The 25,000-nt window shown below is 39.5% G+C and overlaps 10 protein-coding genes across 10 annotated transcripts in view; 4 read left to right on the forward strand and 6 right to left on the reverse strand.

Moving 5' to 3' along the window:
• Positions 1-5,010: 5,010 nt before the first annotated feature.
• Positions 5,011-5,727, reverse strand: LOC113819357 (cuticle protein 7-like). The gene is made up of 3 exons (XM_070119338.1): positions 5,699-5,727; positions 5,495-5,581; positions 5,011-5,380 (listed from the first exon to the last, which is right to left on the reverse strand). The coding sequence occupies exons 1-3, from the start codon at positions 5,708-5,710 to the stop codon at positions 5,054-5,056; spliced, it is 426 nt and encodes a 141-aa protein (XP_069975439.1). The 5' UTR covers positions 5,711-5,727; the 3' UTR covers positions 5,011-5,053.
• Positions 5,728-8,068: 2,341 nt separating this feature from the next.
• On the reverse strand, positions 8,069-8,828 carry LOC113822541 (cuticle protein 7-like). The gene is made up of 3 exons (XM_070121251.1): positions 8,817-8,828; positions 8,578-8,664; positions 8,069-8,474 (listed from the first exon to the last, which is right to left on the reverse strand). The coding sequence occupies exons 1-3, from the start codon at positions 8,826-8,828 to the stop codon at positions 8,115-8,117; spliced, it is 459 nt and encodes a 152-aa protein (XP_069977352.1). The 3' UTR covers positions 8,069-8,114.
• Positions 8,829-10,325: 1,497 nt separating this feature from the next.
• On the reverse strand, positions 10,326-10,989 carry LOC113822567 (cuticle protein 7-like). The gene is made up of 3 exons (XM_027375103.2): positions 10,960-10,989; positions 10,740-10,826; positions 10,326-10,634 (listed from the first exon to the last, which is right to left on the reverse strand). Exons 1-3 carry the CDS (start codon positions 10,969-10,971, stop codon positions 10,365-10,367), a joined length of 369 nt encoding a protein of 122 aa, XP_027230904.2. The 5' UTR covers positions 10,972-10,989; the 3' UTR covers positions 10,326-10,364.
• A 1,081-nt stretch (positions 10,990-12,070) lies between these two features.
• Positions 12,071-12,848, forward strand: LOC113822566 (cuticle protein 7-like). The gene is made up of 3 exons (XM_070119360.1): positions 12,071-12,167; positions 12,312-12,398; positions 12,513-12,848. Exons 1-3 carry the CDS (start codon positions 12,156-12,158, stop codon positions 12,807-12,809), a joined length of 396 nt encoding a protein of 131 aa, XP_069975461.1. The 5' UTR covers positions 12,071-12,155; the 3' UTR covers positions 12,810-12,848.
• A 1,409-nt stretch (positions 12,849-14,257) lies between these two features.
• Positions 14,258-15,005, reverse strand: LOC113819354 (cuticle protein 7-like). Its single transcript, XM_070119369.1, has 3 exons — positions 14,892-15,005; positions 14,672-14,758; positions 14,258-14,566 (listed from the first exon to the last, which is right to left on the reverse strand). Exons 1-3 carry the CDS (start codon positions 14,901-14,903, stop codon positions 14,297-14,299), a joined length of 369 nt encoding a protein of 122 aa, XP_069975470.1. The 5' UTR covers positions 14,904-15,005; the 3' UTR covers positions 14,258-14,296.
• A 1,649-nt stretch (positions 15,006-16,654) lies between these two features.
• LOC138860872 (cuticle protein 7-like) lies at positions 16,655-17,501 on the forward strand. Its single transcript, XM_070119327.1, has 3 exons — positions 16,655-16,785; positions 16,929-17,015; positions 17,130-17,501. The coding sequence occupies exons 1-3, from the start codon at positions 16,774-16,776 to the stop codon at positions 17,460-17,462; spliced, it is 432 nt and encodes a 143-aa protein (XP_069975428.1). The 5' UTR covers positions 16,655-16,773; the 3' UTR covers positions 17,463-17,501.
• A 1,532-nt stretch (positions 17,502-19,033) lies between these two features.
• LOC113822562 (cuticle protein 7-like) lies at positions 19,034-19,678 on the reverse strand. Its single transcript, XM_027375099.2, has 3 exons — positions 19,667-19,678; positions 19,447-19,533; positions 19,034-19,342 (listed from the first exon to the last, which is right to left on the reverse strand). The coding sequence occupies exons 1-3, from the start codon at positions 19,676-19,678 to the stop codon at positions 19,073-19,075; spliced, it is 369 nt and encodes a 122-aa protein (XP_027230900.1). The 3' UTR covers positions 19,034-19,072.
• A 1,232-nt stretch (positions 19,679-20,910) lies between these two features.
• LOC138861517 (cuticle protein 7-like) lies at positions 20,911-21,588 on the forward strand. The gene is made up of 3 exons (XM_070121252.1): positions 20,911-20,922; positions 21,064-21,150; positions 21,251-21,588. Exons 1-3 carry the CDS (start codon positions 20,911-20,913, stop codon positions 21,545-21,547), a joined length of 396 nt encoding a protein of 131 aa, XP_069977353.1. The 3' UTR covers positions 21,548-21,588.
• Positions 21,589-22,782: 1,194 nt separating this feature from the next.
• Positions 22,783-23,403, reverse strand: LOC113822584 (cuticle protein 7-like). The gene is made up of 3 exons (XM_027375112.2): positions 23,392-23,403; positions 23,162-23,248; positions 22,783-23,061 (listed from the first exon to the last, which is right to left on the reverse strand). Exons 1-3 carry the CDS (start codon positions 23,401-23,403, stop codon positions 22,783-22,785), a joined length of 378 nt encoding a protein of 125 aa, XP_027230913.2.
• Positions 23,404-24,523: 1,120 nt separating this feature from the next.
• LOC113822585 (cuticle protein 7-like) overlaps positions 24,524-25,000 on the forward strand; it is a gene marked incomplete at its 3' end in the record, with an annotated part of 626 nt that continues 149 nt past the window's right edge. The window contains 3 exon segments of the mRNA XM_027375114.2: positions 24,524-24,631; positions 24,765-24,851; positions 24,957-25,000. The exon segment at positions 24,957-25,000 is cut by the window's right edge and continues 149 nt beyond it. Of these exon segments, the coding sequence (XP_027230915.2) occupies positions 24,620-24,631; positions 24,765-24,851; positions 24,957-25,000 (143 nt within the window).

Raw genomic sequence — 25,000 nt, forward strand, 5'->3', positions numbered from 1 at the left:
CCCTATCGGTTATCGGCCATCTGTCAATTTACGATCTGTATTCTTTATCGTTACAGTCCTGAAATCTACTATTTTTCCATGACCATTTCCACCTGATCTTCATGCTACCTACTGACCCACACTCACTGCCTTCACACCATTTTAAACCACACAAACAGCTCAACCTCCACACGCAGAATTATTTTCACATTACTTTTAATTTCGCAGTGCCTCCTCAGGCTATAACATCAGCCTTAATCCAAGCGCCATATATCTCTGGCTTTATAGGTCTTGCATCAGTGTTGGAATTTAAGTTTGATTGTTACGTTGATATTCATTGCATCATATTTGTAACATATTATGCCCTTTCTAATAAATGTTGTTATCGTTAAAATTGTTATTCCTTTTGTAGTTATATGAAAACCTCCATAATTTCTCTCGGTTCAACTTATGCAGTTCACGTGTTAATTTTGTCAGTTATTTTAAATTACAATATGGTTGTTATTAATCAGTATTTTCTCATGCTGTGAAAGTCATAAAGCGAAGAAAAAAATAGGTCTCTTGTGGTAGCCTACTTGATGACTCTCGAAATTTTACTGAAGAAGTTTCCCACGAATTGTACCAGTCATGGCAATACTTCAATGTCTCTTTGCTTCCTTTATGTCTTTCTCTGTCCCATTTCCTCTTCGCATAAGTATTTTTGTCATTTGGTTTGGGTGACATTCAATTTAATCTTGGTCTTGATTCCCGGTCCTTTGGAGGTCCTCTGAGGCTATTCTCTGTCTCACACCCAACGGAAAGAATTGTCTGTTGACTAATATACACACATACGTGCACACACACACACATACACACAGACACACATATACATGTATATATATATATATATATATATATATATATATATATATATATATATATATATATATATATATATATATTTATTTATTTATTTATTTATTTATTAACACATACATACAAACACATATGTATGTATATGCACACACAAACATATGTATACACACGCACACACACACACATATACTTTCATCTTAATACATAGGCTTGTTTCTTCTATTTAGATTTATTTTTACTTCTCCATCGTTACATATACATAATTTTCGGAGCCCCTGATAATAGCTGGGATTCACCGACGTATAAAAAAAATATTTTACAGTTTGATATTTTCGAAACATTTGCATGCTTTGCGAATCTTGTTCCTCTTTCGCGAAAATAGAGACAGCAAAAAGTTCCAAAAGCTTACTAAAGATTCTCTCTCGCTTACTACCATAAACAGTTTAATGCAGTTTAATACATTGTAATACCTCTCTGAGTATTGCACTTTGTCCTTCGCATTCCTCAAGATTATCGGAGGTTTCGCCACCAACCACTTTCGACTTCCTAAAATAGAAGAGTTGGGAAGGCCTTTCGGAGAGTCCGCGCGAGGCTCCGAGAAGTGCCGGCCGGACCAAGGTAAAGGCTGGGTGGGGTTGGGAGCTAAGGGGGAGGGGGTTGGGTTGGGGCTAGGGGTGGGGGGTAGGAGGTGGGTTTGGGGGCTGGGGGAGGGGGAGGGAGGTGGGGTTGGGAGCTAAGGGAGAGGGGGTAGGGGTTGGGAGCTAAGGGAGAGGGGGTAGGGGTAGGGGGTTGGGGGGGCTAAGGGAGAGGGGGTGGGGTTGGGGGCTAAGGGAGAGAGGGTGGGGTTGGGAGCTGGGGGAGAGGGGGTGGGGTTGGGAGCTGTGGGAGAGGGGGTGGGGTTGGGGAGCCAAGGGAGAGGGGGTGGGGTTGGGGAGCTAAGGGAGAGGGGGTGGGGTTGGGGGCTAAGGGAGAGGGGGTGGGGTTGGGGGCTAAGGGAGAGGGGGTGGGGGTTGGGAGCTAGGGGAGAGGGGGTGGGGTTGGGAGCTGGGGGAGAGGGGGTGGGGGTTGGGGGCTGGGGGAGAGGGGGTTGGGGCTGGGGGAGGGGGAGGGAAGTGGGGTTGGGGGCTGGGGGAGGGGGAGGGAGGTGGAGTTGGGGGCTGGGGGAGGGGGTGGAGTTGGGAGCTAAGGGAGAGGGGGTAGGGGTTGGGAGCTGGGGGAGAGGGGGTAGGGGTTGGGAGCTGGGGGAGAGGGGGTGGGGGTTGTGAGCTGGGGGAGAGGGGGTGGGGGTTGTGAGCTGGGGGAGAGGGGGTGGGGGTTGGGTGCTAAGGGAGAGGGGGTAGGGGTTGGGAGCTAAGGGAGAGGGGGTGGGGTTGGGAGCTGGGGGAGGGGGTTGGGTTGGGGCTAGGGGTGGGGGGTGGGAGGTGGGGTTGGGAGCTGGGGGAGGGGTTGGGGTTGGGGCTAAGGGAGGGGGTGGGGTTGGGGGCTAAGGGAGGGGGTGGGGTTGGGGGCTAAGGGAGAGGGTGGGGTTGGGTGATGGGGAGGGGGTGGGGTTGGGAGATGGGGGAGGGGGTGGGGTTGGGGGCTAAGGGAAGGGGTGGGGTTGGGAGCTAAGGGAGGGTATGGGGGAGGGGTTGGAGTTGGGGGCTAAGGATGGGGGTGGGGTTGGGAGCTGGGGGAGGGGGTGGGGTTGGGAGCTGGGGGAAAGGGTGGGATTGGGAGTTAAGGGAGGGGGTGGGGCTGGGGGAGGGGGAGGGGTTGGGAGCTGGGGGAGGGGTGGGGTTGGGTTTGGGGAGGGGGTGGGGTTGGGAGCTGGGGGAGGGGGTGGGGTTGAGAGCTAAGGGAGGGGGTGGGGTTGGGAGCTGGGGGAGGGGGTGGGGTTGGGAGCTGGGGGAGGGGATGGGGTTGGGAGCTAAGGGAGGGGGGGGTTGGGGTCTAAGGGAGGGGGTGGGGTTGGGAGCTAAGGGAGGTGGTGGGGTTGGGGGCTGAAGGAGGGGGTGGGGTTGGGAGCTAAGGGAGGGGTGGGGTTGGGGGCTAAGGGAGGGAAAGGGGTTGGGGGAGGGGGTGGGGTTGGGTGCTGGGGGAGGGGGTGGGGTTGGGAGCTAAGGGAGAGGGGGTGGGGTTGGGAGCTAAGGGAGGGGGTGGGGTTGGGGGCTAAGGGTGGGGATGGGGTTGGGAGCTAAGGGAGGGGGTGGGGTTGGGGGCTGGGGGAGGGGGTCGAATTGGGGGCTGGGGGAAAGGGTGGGGTTGGGAGCTAAGGGAGGGGATGGGGGAGGGGGTGGAGTTGGGGCCTAAGGATGGGGGTGGGGTTGGGAGCTGGGGGAGGGGGTGGGGTTGGGAGGTAAGGGAGGGGTGGGGTTGGGAGCTAAGGGAGAGGGTCGAGTTGGGGGGCTGGGGGAAAGGGTGGGGTTGGGAGCTTGGGGAGGGGGTGGGGTTGGGAGCTGGGGGAGGGGATGGGGTTGGGAGCTAAGGGAGGGGGTGGGGCGGGGGGCTAGGGGAGTGGGTGGGGTTGGGAGCTAAGTGAGAGGGGTTGGGGTTGGGTGCTAAGGAAGGGGGTGGGGTTGGGAGCTAGGGGAGGGGGTCGAGTTGGGAGCTGGGGGAGGGGGTGGGGTTGGGAGCTAAGGGAGAGGGGGTGGGGTTAGGAACTGGGGGACGGGGTGGGGTTGGGAGCTAAGGGAGAGGGTGGGGGTGTCTCTGGGAAAGGCACGCAGTAGCCTAAAGATGATAAACGGCCGACGTGTCTGTGGCAGTCGAAGTCATGGTCATGGAGGTCGAGGATTGTTTTATCATTGATTTTGCCTTACAAGATATAATTTCGGATATGTGTATATACATACATACATACATACATACATACATACATACATATATATATATATATATATATATATATATATATATATATATATATATATATATATATATATATATATATATATATATATATATATATATATATATATATATATATATATATATATATACATAAACACACACACACACACACACACACACACACACACACACACACACACACACACACATATATATATATATATATATATATATATATATATATATACACACATATGTAAACTCATACATACATATATGTATGTATGAATATACGAACACACACACGCTCATATTTCTCCTCCCTTCCTTTCCATTACCTTGGTGACGTAGGCCTCCTTCACCACAGCCGACCTCTACGTATACCGGAATAGCATTTACCTTAACACAAACATCTTTAGTAATGGGTTATGGGAATGATAAAAATAATTATGATTATAATCTGCTGATGGAAACAATGTGATAACAATGAGGATGATACTACTACTGATAGGAATAACAACTATTATTTTCATCATTATCAACATTTAAAATAATATCATGAGAGTTAGGGCGATGCTGAAATAGTGATCGAGTTTAGAGTAATGATGATTACAATGATAATGATGGTCATAATGATAAATGATTTAGCAATGGTAGTAAAATGACGTTATCAGCAATGATAATATTGTTAACAAAAATAATGATTTCAAGTGTAAAGACAACGGATTGTATGCATGAAGATCATAGAAATGGGATACTGAAAATCAGTTTTATGTGTGTAATAACATAAACGAACGCATACATATATGCGTATATAAATCTATATCTGTCTATTCATGCATCCATCTATCCGTCTATCTACTGATCTGTATATCACACACACACACACACATACACACACACACTCACACACACACACACATATATGTATGAGAGATCCCTTTATATAAGGGTTCCTCATCTTAGACAAATCAGAAGACAATGAAAAAATATAGACATAAAAGTTTCTATCATAAGTATTATGAACTTGGTACTTTGTCCACAAAAGGAGATTCAAAAAGAAATGTAAATCTTTTACTATGTACTATCCTTTGAATAAGAAAAAAAAAAAAAAAAAAAAAAAGCGTATGAGGGAATGCGATCAGATAAGGGGGAATCCAGGTATAGGTTCTGTTGCTTTGTTGCACTTGAGAGGGTATGACCTGAGAATTATATGCGCACTTTCCCTGGCATATTTAAGGCATCTTTACATATCAACTTTTGGAGCAAATCGATCATTCTACACGTCAATATTTTCTAATTGTTTGTTTACGCGGGTGAAGGAAATACATACGAGTAGGCTCTCATTTTAATAAATAATCTTGAGAAATATATTTAAAAAATTCATTTAAGCATAGGCAGGTGTAGGCTTATAGGCTGGGGCAGGTTTGTATGAAGGGGCGGGCTTGTAAGCGGAGACTGGCTTGTATGCAGGTTCAGGATGATAAGGAGCTGGCTTGTACTCAGGGTACTGGGCCTCACCCTCGTAGCTGACCTCAGCCACGTAGCCGGAGTCGCCGTTGACAGTGTAGGCGACCTTCTGCAGACGACCGTCGGGAAGGAGGACGTAGTAGGCTCCCTGGGTGTCATAGCCATCACGGGCCTCCTGGTGACCGAAGTCGTTGCCGGAGTAGTCGTCCTTCACGGCGTAGTTGAAGTCGTACTTGGCAGGGACCTGGACAAGATGAACAAGGTTAGAGTGGCGCAGGACTGAATATTCTTATACGCTATATTTATTTAGTAAAAATATGATTTACAAATTCAAACTGTTTTCAAAATTTATACTTACCTCATAAGCTGGCTGAGGAGCATAGCCATAGGCTGGCTGAGAAGGAGCAGAGGCAGCAACGGCCACGAGGGCGAGGGCAACGACAGCCTAGAAACAAGTATATATTTATAGTTTCTCATGGTATTACGGACTTTCTGATGCTTTTAGCTCTTAATTTATTCTTTAAAATGAAACAGAATTCTGTAGGCTGATAGTACTCCTTACCTTGGTGAACATGATGGAGGTAGATGAAGTGTGATACTCTGGTCGCGACCCAAGTCCCTTTTATACCGTAGTCTGCGTCTTAGGTGGACACGCCCCTTCCTTTCGTTCGGTCTTTACCTTGGGATTCGACCATCATCTTCCTCTCCTTAGCAAACCATTTCGTTATTTTACATTTAATAAGCGCATAAAAAACTATGTAGGTTTATTATACATTGCAATGCAGTCGAGACGAAAAAAAGTTTAATGATAATGGTAAGCCTATGAACATTATTTGAAGCAATGATGCCAAGAAATTGTCAAAAATCCTCTATTTTTTTTTCTTTTTTTGTTCGTTGCCACTGTCATAGCATGAAAACCGACTGACTTTTGATGTGAAAAGACAATACTGTATTTTAAATGCCAAATCTGTTTTTCTTATAGAATAATATTCTGCGGATGAAAACTTTAAAACAAATACACAAAACTAAGAGGCACTAAAGGCACAAGCTTGTGGGATTCAATTGGTATTGAACGGATAGAATTATCGTTAATCGGACGTTTCTCTAGACCCCGATTTACTTGATACAACGAATTCCTGGATAGAGTATATGAATAGCGTAAAACACAAATACAGATGCTAACGACAACCCATACAGCGTCCGTGTCGTTGAATTTAAGCCAGAGAAAACAAGGGTACACGAGGGTCCGCTGTGTATACCTTTATAATTCACACTAACGTGGTGACATTTTTTTTTTTTTTTTTTTTAAGATTTACTATTCTGTTATGAATGGCCCGGTTTTCGCTTTCGCCTCCCGGTAAAATGGTGACACATTCACAAGCGACTTTATATCGACTTGTTTCAAACGCAAACCCATACTGTAGGCTGAGGCAGTGAGGTTTAAAGAACTAATCATCAGCAGGATGTATACACAATATATATACTATTTGCAGTATATACAATGTTCATCTCTCTCTCTCTCTCTCTCTCTCTCTCTCTCTCTCTCTCTCTCTCTCTCTCTCTCTATATATATATATATATATATATATATATATATATATATATATATCCATGTATATATACATATACACATGCATTCACTTATACCTAGAATGTCTTCATTTGTTCTTCTCTCGCTCCATGCTAATTTTAACATTCTTCTCCACTACAAATACATAAATGTATGGTTAACGAATGTTTTCATCATCATTCTCATGCACATATCTCTCTCTACCAATATAAGAAAAGAAGGCGAGAAATGGACGAGGACCAACGCAGACAAAGCAAAATTTATTAATATTGCTTGCTGTTGTACGACATTAAATCCCAAATGAAATATCATCAAGTCACATCTCTTTGCAGGTCGTGGACCAGCCTTCTCCAAGCCACTCTATCTTTCGATCTCTGTACCAACTCATTCAACGATAGTCCGCTCCAATCCTTGTTATCCATTATCCTTGTTCTTCGCTGCTTTCCTATGCTCCTCTTTCCTTCTCCCTTGCCCAACAAATCATCCTACACAATACTATTCTGCCACAAAACATGTCCACTGTAACATACTTTCGTTTTCTTGCAGTTTATTTTCTTCATTCAACAATTCCTAAACCTCATTAGTCCACTTCTTATTCCAGCTCCTTAGTTTTATCATCCTTCTGTAACACACTATCTCAAAACTTCTTAAGACTTCTTTCAGTTTCTGCATTCATAGTCCAGGTTTCAGCACCATAGAACACGATTGACCAAACATAATATTGTAATAATCTCTTTCTAGTTTCGATATTCACTCTTTTATTTGTTGAAAAATTACTAATCCTGCAGAACTGAGTTTTAGCTTTTGCAATTCTAATCTTTACTTTATTTTATTATCATAATTTTTACTGTGTTATGAAACTTCCAAGGTATCTAAAGTAATTTACTTTTTTAATTTCTTCATTACGTATACTGACATTCAAACCTTGAAATTTTCTTAGCTTTGCACTCTTCTTGACAGCCATAACTTTTTTCTTGGAATTTAACTTTAATCCATATTTTCCATTGATGTTGCTTACTTGGTTGAGCATTTTTTGGAGCATGACACTATTTTCTGCGATTAAAAATGTATCAGCTGCGTATCTCAAATTAGATATTCTGCCGCAATATGTTCGTGTAATGTTTGTGTTTCATGACTTGGAGCTGTCCATCTGTATAAGTGTCTTGGATGATTATTAAGTAGTGTATTGGCAATACATAGATAATTATTTTCACAATATTCTATTAATTTTCCTCTCCTTTCATTCCGCTCGAAATGATACGTACATATTTATAGACATTTTAAATTGTGTCGGCTTTTGGATCCTTTTTCTAATTATGTAGACAGTCGAAACACACATTTTTTTTTTTTTTTAGTAGACTCTCATTTTAATAAATATCCATCATAAATACAGTCAATAAATGTTCATTTAGGCGTAGGTAGGGGCAGGCTTGTAAGCAGGAGTAGGGTTGTAGGCAGGGGCTGGCTTGTAAGCGGGGACGGGCTTGTAGGCAGGTTCAGGATGGTAAGGAGCTGGCTTGTATGCAGGTTCAGGATGGTAAGGAGCTGGCTTGTACTCGGGGTACTGGGCCTCACCCTCGTAGCTGACCTCAGCCACGTAGCCGGAGTCGCCGTTGACAGTGTAGGCGACCTTCTCCAGACGACCGTCGGGGAGCTGAACGTAGTAGGAACCCTGAGTGTTGTATCCGTCACGGGTCTCCTGGTGACCGAAGTCGTTGCCGGAGTAGTCGTCCTTCACAGCATAGTTGAAGTCGTACTTGGCAGGGATCTAAAGAAATTGTACAAAATTAGAATCATGCATAACCAAATTTTCTTTTACAATGTGTTTTTCATAAACAGGGTGACTTTCAAGTTCCAAAAATTATACATACCTCATAGGTGGGCTGAGGAGCATATCCATAGGCTGGCTGAGAAGGAGCAGAGGTAGCAACGGCCACGAGGGCGAGGGCAACGACAGCCTAGAAAGAAGGGTTTACAAGATCACGAGTTCCTTCCATCTGTCTTATGATGCACAGTAATTTGCCACAGTATCATGATATATTTCACGGTTTAATTTTATATTTATTCTCTGGTTTAGATAGGAATTAGGCAGGCTGATAGTACTCCTTACCTTGGTGAACATGATGGAGGTAGATGAAGTGTGATACTCCGATCACTTTCCAAATCTCTTATATACCAGAATCTACGTGTAAAGTAGACACGCCCCTTCCTTCCTTCCGTGCGACCTTTACCTTGGAATATAACGACCGTCTTCCTCTCGATAACAAAACCATATTAACATCATTACAATTAGATTATGCACTAAGTGTATAGGGTTTACTATACATTGTACTGCATAGGGGAGGGGGAACTAAAATGAAAATATCGTTGTTATAAATTGTACGCAATGCCAAAAAATGCGCCGTCGGTGTCTCCGTGAACAACGAAGGCGTTTCTCATGTCTCGTTGTTCACGCAGACACCGACGGTCACCTCCCGAAGTGGTCCCAGGCCTCCATCATAAAGCAAGGCCTGGCCCCACGACAAAGGAAGATGGTAGAAGCGGCGTTCATTCATACAACTAACATCAACACCGCTACGGGGAGCCACGAACTAGCCAAGGTCGTCGCTCACCTGATTACCGACGTGACCTGACCACCCAGTAATTGCATATATACTCCTCTATGTACATGTAGTATATGCCCTGACGAAGCAATAGTGAAAAGGCCTTCGGCATATTCATGTGTTTTCTTGCCCTTCCCTTCGTTGTTCCTGTTGCAATCTGTTCACTATGAATTCCACACACACACACACACACACACACACACACACACACACACACACACACACACACACATATATATATATATATATATATATATATATATATATATATATATATATATATATATATATATATATATATATATATATATATATATATATATATATATATATATATATATGCATATCCATATATGTGCATATATACACATAAATGTATGTATGTATACTCACAATTCGGTAGCAAAAGATATTTTTAGATGCCAAAACGTGTATTTACCTCAAAGGCAGGTTGAGGAGCATAACCAAAGGCTTGTTATCTTATACTCTTACATATCCATGTCTGCATTTGTGCACACATGCATATTTGCCAATGTGCAAAATAGACAGGATAAAAGGAACCGACGGATCATATAATGTACCCATTCACCCATTCTATTTTCTAGCTATGATCATACAGACTATATACAGCCTAAAATCAAAAACAAAAAGTGTGTGAATCGATCCCAAGCCCTTATGTTAGTAATGCAAATGTGTTGAGAAGAGCATTTAGATTGCTAAATTCCTTAATGTGTGAAATGAAAATACATATTGCTAAATTGGTAGAGCAGTATAATCAGTTAAGAGTAGTTAAGATGACTTTGTATAGGCAGTGCATTTCATTCTATTGTTAACATGGATATGGTTAAATTAAGTTATACACGAGTAGATTCCAACATTTCCCTCAAATTATGTATGTATTATAAATACTGATATAATGGTGTTTTCGATTTTTTTTTGGAACAAACTCATCAGCATACGCTTATCAATATTTTTTCAACTATGTAGACTGGGTAATAAGATGAGTGGTAGTAGACTTCTGTTTAATAAATATGCATCATAATTTAAAATTTCATTTAGGCGTAGACTGGTGCAGGCTTATAGACAGGTACTGGGTTGTAGGCAGGCTTGTACTCGGGGTACTGGGCCTCACCCTCGTAGCTGACCTCGGCCACGTAGCCGGAGTCGCCGTTGACAGTGTAGGCGACCTTCTCCAGACGACCGTCGGGGAGCTGGACGTAGTAGGAACCCTGAGTATTATAACCATCGCGAGCTTCTTGGTGACCGAAGTCGTTGCCGGAGTAGTCGTCCTTCACAGTATAGTTGAAGTCGTACTTGGCAGGGACCTGGAAAACAATGCAAAAAATTAGAACTATGCAATACTATTTTTTTAAAAATAATTTACATTAGTTATGAAAATGATGCTTTCACATTCTAAAAATTATACTTACCTCATAGGCTGGCTGAGGAGCATAGCCATAGGCTGGTAGAGAAGGAGCAGATGCAGCAACGGCCACAAGGGCGAGGGCAACGATAGTCTAGAAAGATGTAAGTAAATTTCGTTTAAACTTTGTTAATCTAAGATGGCACAGAAATTTGAAATATGCTTCGATTATATTAAGGTATGTTCAGCTATATAGCTGATCAAGGTAGGCTAATGATTTGTCTTACCTTGGTGAACATGGTGAAGATAGATGAAGTGTGATGCTCCTGTAACTCACTAAGTCCGCTTTACAGTTTGGTCCACAAGTAGGCCTATGGTAGACTCGCCCCTTCCGTGCGACCTTTACCTTGAAATGCATTCATTTTATCTCTTTTTAACTGGACATATTACTCTCGTGGAAATGGAATTAGCGCAAACTCACAGTATATTTTCATACTACATACGTGCAACTTCAGAAAATAATAAACATATGTACTTGTTGCATTATAAGATATCAATTTATTCGCAGATACTGGAAATCACAGTCGTGTTTGTGTCACCCTCCAATATACATGTTAGTGAGGTTTACTTTGCGCAAGTTCCAGTGAATGTGTAACCTACATGAGATGCATCATTCCACTTTATTATTGAGCACATTTATAATTAAGCCCGGATATTAAATTTCTCCTTTTTCAACGGCAATTGCATAAAAAAGATGCCAGAAATTTTGAAAGGGTAAATTGCTGATACTAAAATAGAACGAAAAGCGATTGAATTTTCATTTGGACACAGTATCATACATGGTTGCAATGCTTGATTTTCTCGTTACATTCGCATACCTTTCGGCATCAACGCTGAAGAATCAGAACCTCCAAGGATTCCGCGATAACATCAACGATTAAATCCGTGAATGAAATATAGTGCCTTTATACACACATGCACATAAACATAGCGATAATCTATGAATGTCATATGCGTTCACGGGATAATTATATAGATTCACTGCAAAAATATTTGCATTCTCTATCATTACTAGCTTTACCTGTTTCATAATCCTCCTCGAGGTTGAAGAATGTGTTAGTGTCTGTGTAACACAACATATATTGTAAACATTAAAAAAAGAAAGAAAAAAAGGGAATGCTCAAGCACAAGCGCCTATGTTTTTTTTTTCTTCTTTTTTTACATTAATCATCATGTATAGAAAACTGAACTCAGCATTGCCCCCTTATAGTCTGCCCATCAAATACATAGAGACTTACGTGTTATTCTGCTGAGTGGTAATATGGTCTAACCATATTATGAAGTGGCTGAAATTGGTTATAATTCAAGGTGAAGGTCGCACGGAAGGAAGGAAGGGGCGTGTCTACTGTAGGCCTACTCGTGGACCACACTATAAAAGGGACTTGCTTTGAGATAGGAGCATCACACTTCATCTACCTTCATCATGTTCACAAAGGTAAGAAATATCATCAACGTGTCTTAATAAGATATATAACAAGAAAAAACTCAAGAAATGAAATAATTATAATGTGATCCACAATACCGTGACAAATGTTTGTGCTTAACATGAGTTCTTGAAAACTGGTATAATTCGTTCTAGGCTGTCGTTGCCCTCGCCCTCGTGGCCGTTGCTGCCTCTGCTCCTTCTCAGCCAGCCTATGGATATGCTCCTCAGCCAGCTTATGAGGTAAGTATAATTTTTGAAAACAGTTTGAATTTGTAAATCATATTTTTACTAAACAAATATATCATATAAGAATATTCAATCCTGCGCCACTCTAACCTTGTGCATCTTGCCCAGGTCCCTGCCAAGTACGACTTCAACTACGCCGTGAAGGACGACTACTCCGGCAACGACTTCGGTCACCAGGAGACCCGTGACGGATACAACACTCAGGGTTCCTACTACGTTCAGCTCCCCGACGGTCGTCTGGAGAAGGTCGCCTACACTGTCAACGGCGACTCCGGCTACGTGGCTGAGGTCAGCTACGAGGGTGAGGCCCAGTACCCTGAGTACCACCCAGCACCTGCCTACAAGTCTGCCCCTGTCTACGAACCTGCTCCTGCCTACAAGCCTGCTCCTACTTATGCTTATTGAACATTTTTATGATTAATATTTATTAAAATGAGATTCTACTATTACTTATCTTCTTTACCTGTTAACTCGAAAAAAAAATTTTCGGTGCAAAAGATTCCTTAAATACAACATGAAGAATTGTATATCATAATTCGTACTCATACCAATGCTATTGTACTTTCTTTTTTAGGACATGACAATTAATCGGTCCAAGTCATATTCATTGACATGGTTCATACCTGGCAACCAATTGGGCGAAAATACACACACATGTACGGTACATACATATACGCTTAAACATATATGCATATATGTCTATATATCATATATATGATATATATACGTATATATGTATATATACGTTTATATATTCAAATACCTATACATGTGTTTATATATTTATACATATAAGTATAATAACGGCGGTATTATATGTATTTCTTTTGTGTTAATTATATATGTATATATGCATATATGTATAAATGTATATCTACATATATATACATAAATTTATACACATGTATGTATGTATGTGTGCGTATATATCATTGTCTTTGTACATATATATATAGAAATATATATACAAATATATATATATATATATATATATATATATATATATATATATATATATATATATATATATATATATATATATGTATATATATTTATATATATTTATACGTATGTATACATATATTAGATATGTATGTATGTTTGTGTGTATATATATACATATGCATATGTATGCATATATATATAAATATATATAAAAATATATATGTATATATATGGGTGCATATGTATATATATTCATATAGGTGTGTATATATAAATAGATATAGATGTAGATATATGTGTATATATTTGTATATGCACATATTATACATGCCTTTCTTTTCTTTCTGGTTCGGACACCGTGACGTTCGCATGGAAGTGTTTCGTCTCTTCATTTCGTCGATTGGATAGATCGTCGTTGACGTCAAATTTTGGTCCTACTCTCTCTCTCTCTCTCTCTCTCTGAAGATAGACAGACATATTCACAGACACGCTTCATAGTCATTATCTTATACTCTCACATATCCATGTCTGCATTTGTGCACATACACATTTGTCAATGTGCAAAATAGACAGGATAAAAGGAACCGACGGATCATATAATGTACCCATTCACCCATTCTGTTTTCTAGCTATGATCATACAGACTATATACAGCCTAAAATCAAAAACAAAAAGTGTGTGAATCGATCCCAAGCCCTTATGTTAGTAATGCAAATGCGTTGAGAAGAGCATTTAGATTGCTAAATTCCTTAATGTGTGAAATGAAAACACATATTGCTAAATTGGTAGAGCAGTATAATCAGTTAAGAGTACTTAAGATGACTTTGTATAGGCAGTGCATTTCATTCACTTATCAACATATTTTTTTCAACTATGTAGACTGGGTAATAAGATGAGTGGTAGTAGACTTCTGTTTAATAAATATGCATCATAATTTAAAATTTCATTTAGGCGTAGACTGGTGCAGGCTTATAGACAGGTACTGGGTTGTAGGCAGGCTTGTACTCGGGGTACTGGGCCTCACCCTCGTAGCTGACCTCGGCCACGTAGCCGGAGTCGCCGTTGACAGTGTAGGCGACCTTCTCCAGACGACCGTCGGGGAGCTGGACGTAGTAGGAACCCTGAGTATTATAACCATCGCGAGCTTCTTGGTGACCGAAGTCGTTGCCGGAGTAGTCGTCCTTCACGGCATAGTTGAAGTCGTACTTGGCAGGGACCTGGTAAAAAATGCGCAAAATTAGAACTATGCAATACTAAATTTTCTTTTATAATTTACATTAGTTATGAAAATGATGCTTTTACATTCCAAAAATTATACTTACCTCATAGGCTGGCTGAGGAGCATAGCCATAGGCTGGTAGAGAAGGAGCAGATGCAGCAACGGCCACAAGGGCGAGGGCAACGATAGTCTAGAAAGATGTAAGTAAATTTCGTGTAATCTTTGTTAATTTAAGATGGCACAGAAATTTGAAATATGCTTCGATTATATTAAGGTATGTTTAGTTATATAGCTGATCAAGGCAGGCTTATGATTTGTCTTACCTTGGTGAACATGGTGAAGATAGATGAAGTGTGATGCTCCTGTAACTCACTAAGTCCGCTTTATAGTGCGGTCCACGAGTAGGCCTATGGTAGACACGCCCCTTCCGTGCGACCTTTACCTTGAAATGCATTCATTTTATCTCTTTTTAACTGGCCATATTACTCTCGCTGTAATGAAATTAGCGCAAACACACAGTATATTTTCATACTACACAGTAATCTTGTTGAATAGCATGATACACACAGTGCACCGCGAGTCAAGGATATCACGGAATTGTCCCAGTTTCAAGCTATTAAAGTTTGTAACAAAGGATGCCGCGGCGTTATGTAGCAATTCATTGTTCCCATTTATGTCACCAGCTATTTAAATGGCCAAAAGACCGCGACAGAGCAAGGAAGTGGACACGTTTTGTGCATACCAAGCGGAGCAACTTTCAGCCTGTGCCAACCAGTGTACTTTGCCTGAAACACTTCGAGCCCGATTGCTTTGCGAACAGAATGGCTTACGACATGGGATTTGCAAAACGGTAGGCCATTTCCAATTTATATTTGTCATGATCACAACAGCGCAAAACAAACTCTGAAAGAGCGCTTTTGCTTGGCGGCGTAGCAAACATTCATTGCGTGGGTACGACACAGTGTGACGACTGTATTGCAAGTGTGCATGTATTACTACACAGAGGTAGGGCAGGTACACCCCAAAAAGCACAACACAAATAAATACCGATGCCCCTCCACTCGCGAATGGATGTAGGCCTGCGCCACGGGTGCAGACAAGAGATAGCTCAGCCTGCAGAAATTTTGTACCATATAGAAGCGGGATCACACGTTCGACTATAAAAAATAATTTAGAAAATTACCATTCATTCAATCTCTTCGGGTCTTAACGTCGGGTTCATGCATGTACGGTGCAACAACTATCATCCCTTGATATTCCTCTTCTTCCAACTCTTCGAAGACATAGGCACCCTCTGAAGAAGTTGTACCAATGTCCTCGTCGGAATATTCCGATGAAACTTCACTGATTTCACTGCCGCAGTAGTCTTGTAGTGAGTCCGCCATGTACAAAGTATTGAATGCAGAGAATGCTGTGATCGGGTTCCGGATTTTCGCGGGAAAATATAACTTGACTTCGGAAAATCGAAATAAATCAATTTTGGGGAATTATTTTCATATTTCCTTTTTTACTCTTATTAGAAAGATGGTTTGCGAGCTAATTTCTCCCCTTTTAAAAATTTCAGTTGTTAATTCATATAAGCCCTTTAAGAGGATCTTACAAGGAAAGGCAAAGGTAAATGGCTGTAGGATTCAGCATCAGAACCTTCCAGGGTTCCACGATAATATCAACGTTTAAATCCTTGAATGGAATATGGTACTTTCATACACACAAGCACATAAACATAGCAGTAATATATGAATGTCATATGTGTGCACAGGATAATTATTTAGATTCATTGTAAACAAATTTGTATTCTCTATTATTACTAGCTTTAACTGTTTCATAATCCTTTAAGTTGAAGGATGTGTTAGTGTCTGTTTAACACATCATGTATTGTAAACATCCACAAAAAACACTCACGGGAATGCTCAAGCAAGAGCACTTGTGTGTGTTTTTTTTCTGTTTACATTAATCATCATGTATAGAAAACTGAACTCGGCATTGCCTCCTTAGAATCTGTCGATCAGATATAGAGAGCCATGTGTTAATCTTCAAAGTGGTAATATGGTCTAACCGCATTATGAAGAGGATAATGGTTATAATCCAAGGTGAAGGTCGCTCGGAAGGAAGGAAGGGGCGTGTCTACTGTAGGCCTACTCGGGGACCAGAGTATAAAAGGGACTTGCTTTGAGATAGGAGCATCACACTTCATCTACCTTCATCATGTTCACAAAGGTAAGAAATATCATTAACATGTCCTAATAAGGTATATAACAAGAAAAACTCAAGAAATGAAATAACTGTAGTATGCTCCACAATACCAGGACAAATGTTTGTGCTTAACATGAGTTCTTGAAAAATGGTATAATTCGTTCTAGGCTGTCGTTGCCCTCGCCCTCGTGGCCGTTGCTGCCTCTGCTCCTTCTCAGCCAGCCTATGGATATGCTCCTCAGCCAGCTTATGAGGTAAGTATAATTTTTGAAAACAGTTTGAATTTGTAAATCATATTTTTACTAAACAAATATATCATATAAGAATATTCAGTCCTGCGCCACTCTAACCTTGTGCATCTTGCCCAGGTCCCTGCCAAGTACGACTTCAACTATGCTGTGAAGGACGACTACTCCGGCAACGACTTCGGTCACCAGGAGACCCGTGACGGATACAACACTCAGGGTTCCTACTACGTTCAGCTCCCCGACGGTCGTCTGGAGAAGGTCGCCTACACTGTCAACGGCGACTCCGGCTACGTGGCTGAGGTCAGCTACGAGGGTGAGGCCCAGTACCCTGAGTACCACCCAGCACCTGCCTACAAGTCTGCCCCTGTCTACGAACCTGCTCCTGCCTACAAGCCTGCCCCTGTCTACGAACCTGCTCCTGCCTACAAGCCTGCTCCTACTTATGCTTATTGAACATTTTTATGATTAATATTTATTAAAATGAGATTCTACTATTACTTATCTTCTTTACCTGCAATTCGGAAAAACAAAAAAATCTTTCGGTGCAAAAGATTCCTTAAATACAACATGAAGAATTTTATATCATAATTCGTGCTCATACCAATGCTACTGTATTTTCTTTTTTAGGACATGACAATTAATCGGTCCAAGTCCTATTAATTGACATGTTTCATACCAGGCAACTAAATTGGGTGAAGATACACACACATGTACAGTATATACACATACGCTTAAACATATATGCATATATGTCTATATATCATATATATGATATATACCTAAATATGTATATATACATTCAAATATCTATACATGTGTTTATATATTTATACATATATAAGTACAATAATGGAGGTATGAATACGAAGTAATATATGCATTTCTTTTGTGTTAGCTGTATATGTGCATATGTATATATGTATAAATATATATATGCGTAATTATATACACATGTATATATGCATTTGTGCGTGCTTGTGTGTGTATCTTTGTCTGTGTACATGTATATATATATATATATATATATATATATATATATATATATATATATATATATATATATATATATATATATATATATATAGATCTATATATACACGTATGTATATATATATTAGATGTATGTATGTATGTTTATATATGTATATATACTGCATACATATACATATGTATGTGTATATATAAATATATAAGAATATATATATATATATATATATATATATATATATATATATATATATATATATATATATATATATATATATATATATATGTATATGTATATATCTGTATACGTATATATTCATATATGTGTATATATAAATTGATATAGAAGTAGATATCTATATGTACTATATATACGTATAATACAAGCTTTTCTTTTCTTTCGGGTTCGGACACCGTGACGTTCGCATGGAAGTGTTTCGTCTCTTCATTTCGTCGATTAAATAAATCGTCGTTGACGTCAAATTTTGGGCCTACTCTCTCTCACTCTCTCTCTCCGAAGATAGACAGACATATTCGCAGACACGCTTCATAGTCATTACCTTATACTCTTATATATCCATGTATGAATTTGTGCACAGATACACACTTGTCAGTGTGCAAGATAGACAGGATAAAAGGAACCGACGGATCATATAATGTACCCAGTCACCCATTCTGTTTTCTAGCTCTGATCATACAGACTATATACAGCCTAAAATCAAAAATAAAAAGTGTGAATCGATCCCAGGCCCTTATGTTAGTAATGCAAATGCGTTGAGAGGAGCATTTAGATTGTTAAATTCGTTAATGTGTGAAATGAAAATCCATATTGCTAAATTGGTAGAGCAGTATAATCAGTTAATAGTACTTGAGATAACTTTGTATGGGCAGTGCATTTCACTCTATTGTTAACATGGATATGGTTAAGTTAAGTTATACACGAGTAGATTTTTTTTTTTTTTTTTTTTTTAATGCATACGCATATCAACAATTTTTTCAACTATTTTGACTGGGTAATAAGATGAGTGGTAGTAGACTTCTGTTTAATAAATATGCATCATAATTTAAAATTTCATTTAGGCGTAGACTGGTGCAGGCTTATAGACAGGTACTGGGTTGTAGGCAGGCTTGTACTCGGGGTACTGGGCCTCACCCTCGTAGCTGACCTCGGCCACGTAGCCGGAGTCGCCGTTGACAGTGTAGGCGACCTTCTCCAGACGACCGTCGGGGAGCTGGACGTAGTAGGAACCCTGAGTATTATAACCATCGCGAGCTTCTTGGTGACCGAAGTCGTTGCCGGAGTAGTCGTCCTTCACGGCATAGTTGAAGTCGTACTTGGCAGGGACCTGGAAAAAGAACACAAAATTAGAACTATGCAATACTAAATTTTCTTTTATAATTTACATTAGTTATGAAAATGATGCTTTTACATTCCAAAAATTATACTTACCTCATAGGCTGGCTGAGGAGCATAGCCATAGGCTGGTAGAGAAGGAGCAGATGCAGCAACGGCCACAAGGGCGAGGGCAACGATAGTCTAGAAAGATGTAAGTAAATTTCGTGTAATCTTTGTACATTACAGATGGCACAGAAATTTGAAATATGCTTCGATTATATTAAGGTATGTTTAGTTATATAGCTGATCAAGGCAAGGTAATGATTTGTCTTACCTTAGTGAACATGGTGAAGATAGATGAAGTGTGATGCTCCTGTAACTCACTAAGTCCGCTTTATAGTGCGGTCCACGAGTAGGCCTATGGTAGACACGCCCCTTCCGTGCGACCTTTACCTTGAAATGCATTCATTTTATCTCTTTTTAACTGGCCATATTACTCTCGCTGTAATGAAATTAGCGCAAACTCACAGTATATTTTCATACTACATACGGTGCAACTTCAGAAAATAATAAACATATGTACTTGTTGCATGATAAGAGATTAATTCATTAGCAGATTTTGGAAATCACAGTCGTGTTTCTGTCACCCTCCAATAAACATGTTAGTGAGGTTTACTTTTCGCAACAGTTCCACTGAATGTATAACCTACGTAAGATGCATTATTCCACATTATTATTGTGCAGATTTATAATTCATCCCGAATTTTATATTTCTCCTTTTTAGCGATAATTGCACCAAAAAAGATGCCAGAAAATTTGGAGAAGGAAATTACTGATACTAAACTAAAAACAAAAAGCGACTGATTTTTCATTTGGACCCACTACCATATATGGTTGCAATGCTTGATTTTCTCGTTACATTCGCATACCTTTCGGCATCAACGTTTAAGAGGCTCTTACAAGGAAAGGTAAAGGCAAATGGCTGTAGGATTCAGAATCAGAACCTTCCAGGATTCCACGATAATATGAACGATTAAATCCGTGAATGAAATATAGTGCCTTTATACACACACGCACATAAATATAACAATAATATTTGAATGGCAAATGCGTGTACAGGATATTTATTTAGATTCATTGTAAACCGATTTGCATTCTCTATCATTACTAGATTTACCTGTTTCATAATCCTCCTCTAAGTTAAAGAATGTGTTAGTGTCTGTGTAACACAACATATATTGTAAACATTAAAAAAAGAAAGAAAAAAAGGGAATGCTCAAGCACAAGCGCCTATGTTTTTTTTTTTCCTTCTTTTTTTTACATTAATCATCATGTGTAGAAAACTGAACTCAGCATTCCCCCCTTAATCTGTCTATCAAATATATAGACTTACGTGTTATTCTGCAGAGTGGTAATATGGTCTAACCATATTATGAAGTGGCTGAAATTGGTTATAATTCAAGGTGAAGGTCGCACGGAAGGAAGGAAGGGGCGTGTCTACTGTAGGCCTACTCGTGGACCACGCTATAAAAGGGACTTGCTTTGAGATAGGAGCATCACACTTCATCTACCTTCATCATGTTCACTAAGGTAAGAAATATCATCAACGTGTGTCAATAAGATATATAAAAAGAAAAACTCAAAAACTGAAATAACTAATGTGATCCACAATACCGTGACAAATGTTTGTGCTTAACATGAGTTCTTGAAAAATGGTATAATTCGTTCTAGGCTGTCGTTGCCCTCGCCCTCGTGGCCGTTGCTGCCTCTGCTCCTTCTCAGCCAGCCTATGGCTATGCTCCTCAGCCAGCTTATGAGGTAAGTACAGTTTTAGAAATCTGAAAATCACATTTGTTACTGACATAGTGCAAAAGAGAATGTAGTATTACACGTCTCTCATTTTGTGCAACTTTTTCAGGTCCCTTCCAAGTACGACTTCAACTATGCTGTGAAAGACGACTACTCCGGCAACGACTTCGGTCACCAGGAGACCCGTGACGGATACAACACTCAGGGTTCCTACTACGTTCAGCTCCCCGACGGTCGTCTGGAGAAGGTCGCCTACACTGTCAACGGCGACTCCGGCTACGTGGCTGAGGTCAGCTACGAGGGTGAGGCCCAGTACCCTGAGTACCACCCAGCACCTGCCTACAAGTCTGCCCCTGTCTACGAACCTGCTCCTGCCTACAAGCCTGCTCCCACCTACGCTTATTGAACAAATTTATGATTAATATTTATTAAAATGAGATTCTACTATTTCTTATCTTCTTTGCCTGCTAACTTGAAAAAAAAAATCGTTCATTCCAAAAGCCGCTATCTAAAGATTCCTTATAACAATCTAAATGCACTTCTCAACGCAAGAGTAGGACCAAAATTTGACGTCAACGACGATCTATCCAATCGACGAAATGAAGAGACGAAACACTTCAATGCGAACGTCATGGTGTCCGAACCAGAGAGAAAAGAAAGGCATGTATTATACGTGTATATACAAATACCTACACACATTTATCTACATCTATATCTATTTATATATACACATATATGAATATATATACATATATACTCACATATATACATATATATTTATATATATTTATATATATAAAAACATATGCATATGTATATATACATACACAAACATACATACATATCTAATATATGTATACATACGTATATATATATATATATATATATATATATATATATATATATATATATATATATAATCATTGCGTATATATATTTGTATAGATATTTCTATATATATGTACAAAGACAAAGATATATACGCACACATACATACATACATATGTGTATAAATTTATGTATATATATGTAGATATACATTTATACATATATGCATATATACATATATAATCAACACAAAAGAAATACATATAATACCACCGTTAATATACTTATATTTGTGTGTATATATATATATATATATATATATATATATATATATGTATAAATATATAAACACATGTATAGGTATTTGAATATATAAACGTATATATACATATATACGTATATATATCCTATATATGATATAAAGACATGTATTCGTATATATATCATATATATGATATATAGACATATACGTATATATATATATATATATATATATATATATATATATATATATATAATTTATATGATATATAGACATATATGCATATATGTTTAAGCGTATATGTATGTACCGTACATGTGTGTGTATTTTCACCCTTTTGGTTACCAGGTATGAACCATGTTAATATATATGACTTGGACCAATTAATTGCCATTTCCTAAAAAAGAAAGTATAATAGCATTGTTATGAGTACGAATTATGATATACAATTCATCATGTTGTATTTAAGGAATCTTTTGCACCGAGTTAGTAGGTAAAGAAGATAAGTAATAGTAGAATCTCATTTTAATAGATATTTATCTTAAATATGTTCAATAAGCGTAGGTGGGAGCAGGCTTGTAGACAGGAGCAGACTTGTAGGCAGGTGCTGGGTGGTACTCGGGGTACTGGGCCTCACCCTCGTAGCTGACCTCAGCCACGTAGCCGGAGTCGCCGTTGACAGTGTAGGCGACCTTCTCCAGACGACCGTCGGGGAGCTGAACGTAGTAGGAACCCTGAGTGTTGTATCCGTCACGGGTCTCCTGGTGACCGAAGTCGTTGCCGGAGTAGTCGTCCTTCACAGCATAGTTGAAGTCGTACTTGGCAGGGACCTGGAAAAGTTGCACAAAATCAGAATCGTGTAATACTACATTTTCTTTTGCAATATGTCAGTAACGAATGTGATTTTCAGATTTCTAAAACTTTACTTACCTCATAAGCTGGCTGAGGAGCATAGCCATAGGCTGACTGAGAAGGAGCAGCGGCAGCAACGGCCACGAGGGCGAGGGCAACGACAGCCTAGAAGAAATTGTACCCTTTTTCAAGAACTCATTTTAAGCACAAACATTTGTCACGGTATTGTGGAGCATACTACAATTATTTCAGTTCTTGAGATTTTCTTGTTATATATCTTATTAAGACACGTTGATGATGTTTCTTACCTTTGTGAACATGATGAAGGTAGATGAAGTGTGATGCTCCTATCTCAAAGCAAGTCCCTTTTATAGTGTGGTCCACGAGTAGGCCTACGGTAGACACGCCCCTTCCTTCCTTCCGTGCGACCTTCACCTTGAATTATAACCAATTTCAGCCACTTCATAATATGGTTAGACCATATTACCACTCTGCAGAATAACATGTAAGTCTCTATATATTTGATAGACAGATTAAGGGGGAAATGCTGAGTTCAGTTGTCTAAACATCATGATTAATATAAAAAGTAAGAAAAGAAAAGAAACGAAAAAAAAGAACAACACCTACAAGTATTCGTGCTTGAGCATCCCTGTTATCTTTTTATGGATGTGTTTACAATACTTAACGTGTTACAGAGACTCACTAACACATTCTTCAACTTAGAGGAGGATTATGAAACAGGTAAAGCTGATAATTATAGAGAATGCAAATCTGTTTACAATAAATCTAAATAATTACCCTGTGAGCGCATATGACATTCATATATTATTGCTATATTTATGTGCGTGTGTGTATAAAGGCACTATATTTCATTCAAGGATTTAAACGTTGATATTATCGTGGAATCCTGGAAGGTTCTGATTCTGAATCCTACAGCCATTTACCTTTACCTTTCCTTGTAAGAGCCTCTTAAACGTTGATGCCGAAAGGTATGCGAATGTAACGAGAAAATCAAGCATTGCAACCATATATGGCAGTGTGTCCAAATGAAAAATCAATCACTTTTTGTTCTAGTTTAATATCAGTAATTTACTTTTTCAAATTTTCTGGTGTCTTTTTTGGTGCAATTAACGCTGAAAAGGAGAAATATAATATTCGGACTGAATTATAAATCTGCACAATAATAAAGTGGAATAATGCATCTTACGTAGGTTATACATTCGCTGGAACTGTTGCGGAAAGTAAACCTCACTAACATGTTTATTGGAGGGTGACAGAAACACGACTGTGATTTCCAATATCTGTGAATAATTTAACTCTTATCATGCAACAAGCACATATGTTTATTCTTTTCTGAAGTTTGCACAAGTTTCATTACAGCGAGAGTAATATGGCCAGTTAAAAAGAGATAAAATGAATGCATTTCAAGGTAAAGGTCGCACGGAAGGGGCGTGTCTACCATAGGCCTACTCGCGGACCGCACTATAAAGCGGACTTAGTGAGTTACAGGAGCATCACACTTCATCTATCTTCACCATGTTCACCAAGGTAAGACAAATCATTAGTCCGCCTTGATCAGCTATATAACTAAACATACCTTAATATAATCGAAGCATATTTCAAATTTCTGTGCCATCTTAAATTAACAAAGATTATACGAAATTTACTTACATCTTTCTAGACTATCGTTGCCCTCGCCCTTGTGGCCGTTGCTGCATCTGCTCCTTCTCTACCAGCCTATGGCTATGCTCCTCAGCCAGCCTATGAGGTAAGTATAATTTTGGAATGTAAAAGCATCATTTTCATAACTAATGTAAATTATAAAAGAAAATTTAGTATTGCATAGTTCTAATTTTGTGCATTCTTTTTCCAGGTCCCTGCCAAGTACGACTTCAACTATGCTGTGAAGGACGACTA

The sequence above is a fragment of the Penaeus vannamei genome, chromosome 4 (genome assembly GCF_042767895.1).
Source record: "Penaeus vannamei isolate JL-2024 chromosome 4, ASM4276789v1, whole genome shotgun sequence".
NCBI lineage: Eukaryota > Metazoa > Arthropoda > Malacostraca > Decapoda > Penaeidae > Penaeus > Penaeus vannamei.

Coding starts and splice junctions, on each gene's coding strand:
- LOC138860872 (XM_070119327.1), top strand. Junction 17,016..17,129: donor CTCCTCAGCCAGCTTATGAG/GTAAGTATAATT, acceptor CATCTTGCCCAG/GTCCCTGCCAAGTACGACTT.
- LOC113822584 (XM_027375112.2), bottom strand. Junction 23,062..23,161: donor CTCCTCAGCCAGCTTATGAG/GTAAGTAAAGTT, acceptor CAACTTTTCCAG/GTCCCTGCCAAGTACGACTT.
- LOC113819354 (XM_070119369.1), bottom strand. Junction 14,567..14,671: donor CTCCTCAGCCAGCCTATGAG/GTAAGTATAATT, acceptor ATTTTTTACCAG/GTCCCTGCCAAGTACGACTT.
- LOC113822566 (XM_070119360.1), top strand. Junction 12,399..12,512: donor CTCCTCAGCCAGCTTATGAG/GTAAGTATAATT, acceptor CATCTTGCCCAG/GTCCCTGCCAAGTACGACTT.
- LOC138861517 (XM_070121252.1), top strand. Junction 21,151..21,250: donor CTCCTCAGCCAGCTTATGAG/GTAAGTACAGTT, acceptor CAACTTTTTCAG/GTCCCTTCCAAGTACGACTT.
- LOC113822567 (XM_027375103.2), bottom strand. Junction 10,635..10,739: donor CTCCTCAGCCAGCCTATGAG/GTAAGTATAATT, acceptor ATTGTTTTCCAG/GTCCCTGCCAAGTACGACTT.
- LOC113822541 (XM_070121251.1), bottom strand. Junction 8,475..8,577: donor CTCCTCAGCCCACCTATGAG/GTATGTATAATT, acceptor CAATTTCTTTAG/ATCCCTGCCAAGTACGACTT.
- LOC113819357 (XM_070119338.1), bottom strand. Junction 5,381..5,494: donor CTCCTCAGCCAGCTTATGAG/GTAAGTATAAAT, acceptor CATCTTGTCCAG/GTCCCTGCCAAGTACGACTT.
- LOC113822562 (XM_027375099.2), bottom strand. Junction 19,343..19,446: donor CTCCTCAGCCAGCCTATGAG/GTAAGTATAATT, acceptor TTCTTTTTCCAG/GTCCCTGCCAAGTACGACTT.